General features: G+C 40.4%; 1 protein-coding gene across 1 annotated transcript; it reads left to right on the forward strand.

Moving 5' to 3' along the window:
* The first annotated feature begins 772 nt into the window (after positions 1-772).
* Positions 773-4566, forward strand: LOC310818898 (dehydrogenase/reductase SDR family member 1-like). Its single transcript, XM_083689995.1, has 9 exons — positions 773-856; positions 1447-1593; positions 1805-1948; positions 2259-2338; positions 2565-2697; positions 2899-3042; positions 3250-3319; positions 3611-3691; positions 3900-4566. Exons 2-9 carry the CDS (start codon positions 1450-1452, stop codon positions 4034-4036), a joined length of 933 nt encoding a protein of 310 aa, XP_083546121.1. The 5' UTR covers positions 773-856; positions 1447-1449; the 3' UTR covers positions 4037-4566.
* The last annotated feature ends 346 nt before the right edge of the window (positions 4567-4912 follow it).

Here is a 4912-nt window from a genome sequence, read left to right on the forward strand (position 1 = left end):
TGCCCCTATCAAAAAGAGCCTGCATGCTACTTTCTTGAACCTGTCATCCCTTATACTGAGCAATGAAAGCATGTGAGGTTAGCATCTGAGGTTAGCCTCCCAGGTGGTAGGTCTTTATCGTAGCCAAAGCCACTGTGTGATTTTATTGGATCATAGGGAAAGTGAGGTAATGCAGAAATGTAATTAATGTAAATTTGATGTAAATTTAATTGAATTCCTGACTATATGCTGGTCACTTGTGGGGGGAACATGCACTGATCAATGGGCGAACCACTGCCACGTGGCCTTTAGCTTTTAAAAAAACATTGGCAGATTATTTTAACTAGCACAGCACCACCAAGTGTGAATATTTTGACCTACAGGCTTCTCACTCCCTTTCTTATTAATACAAAACAATATATTACAATCGATAGTTGCAATATTGGTTTTGACATTGTTATTTTTTACAGTGCATTCATAACATAATCTGTACAATTGTGATTAAAATGCAACGTGGGAAACAATCAATTAAAATGTGTGTATGAACGACTGTCTGGATTTTTTTTGTATGTGTTTTTTGTAAAAAAATAAATAATAATAATAATAATAATAATAATAATAATAATAATAATAAAAAAAAACCTAACCCTAACCCTAACCCATATAACAGCAATAGTATAGGTCTTCGGAAAATATACTTTTCTTCGGAACATTACGGTAGTAAAGACGCGGTTACGTCTCGATTTCCATTTCTCCGTGGTCAACGACATAACGACTCTGTACGATCCATACCATAATTCGACTAGAGGAGGTAGCTGAAAGGGCAGTCTCCAAGCAACAGAGAACGCCAAGACAAGCTTTGACAGGCTGATTCAAAGTAAGTAACGGTGCACGAGTATTCTTGACTTGTGCAGAGAGGTATTCAGGGGTTGAAATACAGCCTTGTATTCTTTTCGTGACGTTTTTGGTGTGAAATATGAGACCTGACGCTTTCACAGATACGCAGTTATCTATTTGCACTTTGCTCTAGATTACTCGAAGCAACACGACTAAACCATATCCGATACCGACATATTATTGACCTTTTTGTGTCTCTTTCTCTCACTATATACTAAACGAATGATCTGACCCATTGGGCTAACCCTAACCCTAAGTATAATTACTACAATATTGTAAATGTTACCAAATCATTGCCTTGTAACTTACATAACGCAGCCTTGTCAATGAGTGGCGCTAGACCCTCATCCTCTTATTATTCTCAATAATTCCTGTTGCAAATTGTTTGCATTCATGTCTAGTAATGTTTGCATTCATGTCTTCATACGAATAAAGTATGTAATTGATGTAATTCATACGAATTAAATCAATTTTTAAAAAATAGACAATTTCGTGCATTATTGAGAGACGGTGATCCTCTCTGCAGGTAGTCAACAACATTAACGTTTCCCTCCCTCTCTGTCCCAACAGGAGATGGCGCTCTCAGGCTGGGTGTGCGTGGTAACAGGGGCCTCCAGGGGCATTGGCAGGGGCATTGCCCTGCAACTGTCAGAGGCAGGAGCCACTGTCTACATCACAGGGCGTCAGGAGAGGACTCTGAAGGAGACTGCAGCACAGGTGAGCACAATCACCACACAAAGACAATTCTACATAGTTCAGAGTAAAGTTGAACTAAGGTTCCTGGGATAACTGGAAGGTTTAGGGTTACATATTGTCTTTAAATTATGCTCATTTGGGGTTAAGACTATGAGAAGACCACTATTTTGATTGGTGAATGGTAGGGAACAACAGTACCCAAATCTCTTTCTTTCTCCCTTCTCAATGACAGGTAAAAGAGAGGGGTGGAAACTGTGTGCCGGTTATCTGTGACTCTTCAAAGGAGGAAGATATTAAAGAACTTTTTGATCAAATCCAACGCGAGCAGAATGGCAGACTGGACATCCTTGTGAACAATGCGTATGCTGGTGTACAGGTCAGTGGAATCATTGCCTGGTAAACAGGACTTGTTGCATTATTGCATTAACTTCATCTGTAAAAACATGGCATCACTATGGATTAGTGCATCAGGTAATTGGCAGCTTTGCCAGGGGCTGTGAAAACTATAGCCGACTAGTTGTTTGTATAAATATCGGTATATACAGAAAGTTTTACTAAGTGTCCATTCAATTGTAAATCATTGCGTACTGTTGTAACATTTGCCACAGTTTCATGGGGTTTCTCAGTCATTATTATTTAAACTGTATCATATGACTCTGATGATTAAAAATGTTTTGTAATTTCAGGCCATTTTTGAAAACATGGGAAAAAAGTTCTGGGAAACAGACCCATCTATTTGGGATTCCATAAACAACACTGGCCTCAGGTACTGAGTCATCTTTCTTAGTCATGTCTTCCTCTGCTCTGCACCCTATTCTAACAACCCAGTTTCCGGGTCCTGATTGGCTGACCTTCCTTCCACTAAATCTATGATTACCTATATGGACGTAATGGATACAATTAATCAACAATAATCGTCAATTCCACCTGATACTCAGTGCTTTGACTTATGTGACTTTCCAGTATGGTTTGACAACTTATATTTCCTGCAGGGGGCACTATTTCTGCTCTGTGTATGCTTCACGGATGATGGTGGCACAGGGCCGGGGCTTGATAGTGGTTATATCCTCTATGGGAGGGTTGAAGTACCTCTTCAATGTGCCATATGGTGTTGGTAAGGCTGCGGTGAGTCCCTCTGTCTTTAGGGTCCCCAGTTGTGTGATATTGTACATCTATCTGCTCAGTTTAAGTGAATATCAGTTCCTATTTTAGTGTGATCAGTAGAACTAATACATACTGTATCACCCCCTCCACCCGATCTTCTCATCTCCCTGCTACTGTTCCTTTTGTCTTTGCTCAAAGTCTCTCTTTCCCTATCTTCTCCAGTGTGACAGGCTAGCTGCAGACACAGCAGTTGAGCTGAGAAGCAGAGGAGTGGCCTCTGTCAGCCTGTGGCCAGGAGCAGTTCAGACAGAACTGGTGTCTCAGCTGATCATTGAGAAAGATGCCCCACCAGGTGTTGATCCTAAGGTAGATGGATGAAGTGCTATTGCTATATCTGTATCGGTCACATGTTAGACGCGTATGTTTTCACCATACAGCAGCTAAGGCTGTGCCCATTTGGCGGATTATAAACTGAATATTGTTTCATAAATTATACTTAAAAGAAACAATTTGACTACTTATTTCCTCTTTCAATATAATGTGTTTGTTGTAATGAGACTCTTTTTCTCTCAGTTCAGAGAAGTATTTGCCAATGGAGAAACTACAGAGCTGAGTGGGAGGTGCATTGTTGAGCTGGCAAAAGGTATGAAAGCCCAACTGTGTTTAAAGTCACACAGGTTGTACATCATTTTCTTGCCCTTTTCAAGATGTTGTGTTATACAGTGCATTCGGAAAGTATTCAGACCCTTTCACTTTTTCCACATTTTGTTATGTTACAGCCTTATTCTAAAATGTAACAAAATGTGGAAAAAGTGAAAGGGTCTGAATACTTTCCGAATGCACTGTATCTTGACTATCACGCTAGGTTTTCTCAGATTTAAATGTGGTTGTTCCAATGTTGAATATGTGTGTGGTTTCTGTTTCTGATCTAAAGATAAGAATCTGATGTCACTGTCGGGAAAAGTGTTGATGACCTGTGACCTGGCTAGGCGCTACACACTAAAAGATGTGGATGGTAAATGATCAATACATCACTAATTTTATATAAACAGTATAGTACCAAGTTATTAGCAGTATTTATTCTATTATAAGTTCTCATCATAAACAGGTATTTGACTCTCCAAACAAAGTCACAGCAGGAAATCTAGAATAGATTTTCTTTCCATGTCGTACTCTTCATACCTACATAACAAATGACTGTCTTTCTCACCTGTTACTTTCAGGCCGCAGTGTGACGGACTACACCTCCGTCAAGTTCCTCCTGACCCAGGTCCCGTATGTTTCCTGGCTGTCCCCTTTCGTGCCCTCATTCTTGAGGGTTCCCCGGTTTGTTCTTACCCTCGCCAGTGGCCGATTCTGAGCACTTCCTATTTACTGCTGCAGTTGCAGAAATGTATTGTAATCTTATTCATAGAAATACAGTTCATCTTAATTATATGTCCATACTGTATAGGCCCATGATTATAATCTTTTTCCCTATGTAATGATATTTTAAGTGGATGAAATGAAGGATTCTTTTCTAAACGAAGCATTGTTTGAACATTGTTTGACTGAATGCCAGCTGAGACATTCAGCTGTGTAAAAAACACTAATTCCTGACTATATGCTGCTCACTTTTTGGGAAATATGCACTGGTGAACCACTGCCATGTGGCCTTTATATTTTCAAAACAAACATTGGCAGATTATTTTAACTAGCACAGCACCACCAAGGGTAAATATTTTTGGCCCACAGGCTTCTCACTCCCTCTTTTATTAATACAAAACAATATATTACAATCGATAGCTGCGATATTGGGAATTTTATGGGAATTTTTACAGTGCTTTGTATTGATAACATAATGTGTACAAAAAGTGATCAAAATGCAAGGTGGAAAACTTTCAAATAAAACGTGAATATAATAAACAGCTGAGTCATGATTATTTTGAACTTTGTATCAACTGCAAAAGAGTTTGTTACACTAGAACGTCAGCGGAACCAAATGACTGCGCTCAGAGATGGTGGGGGTTTAGCTCGAAGGCGTATTTAATAATACAGGGGGAAAAGGGGTAGGGGAGAGAAGGATAATCCAACAGAGTAGTCGTGGGTCGGTCCAGGGTTCGGCAGGCAGTCGGACGAGCAGGGGGTTCGGCAGGCAGGCGGGTAGTCAGACGAGCAGATGGTCGGGAAGCCGGGAGGTCCAGTAGTGGGGGAGGGGGCTAGGTCCGTGGAAGGGTCGACGAGAGGAAACACCAGG

This window comes from Argentina silus (genome assembly GCF_951799395.1).
Source record: "Argentina silus genome assembly, chromosome: 18".
Taxonomy (NCBI): Eukaryota; Metazoa; Chordata; class Actinopteri; order Argentiniformes; family Argentinidae; genus Argentina; species Argentina silus.

Bases quoted from the DNA above. Each gene is read 5' to 3' on its own strand.
- LOC310818898 (XM_083689995.1), top strand. From the start codon at position 1,450: ATGGCGCTCTCAGGCTGGGTGTGCGTGGTAACAGGGGCCTCCAGGGGC. The intron at 1,949-2,258 runs GTCAGTGGAATC...TTGTAATTTCAG, and splicing joins ATGCGTATGCTGGTGTACAG to GCCATTTTTGAAAACATGGG. The intron at 3,320-3,610 runs GTATGAAAGCCC...TCTGATCTAAAG, and splicing joins CATTGTTGAGCTGGCAAAAG to ATAAGAATCTGATGTCACTG.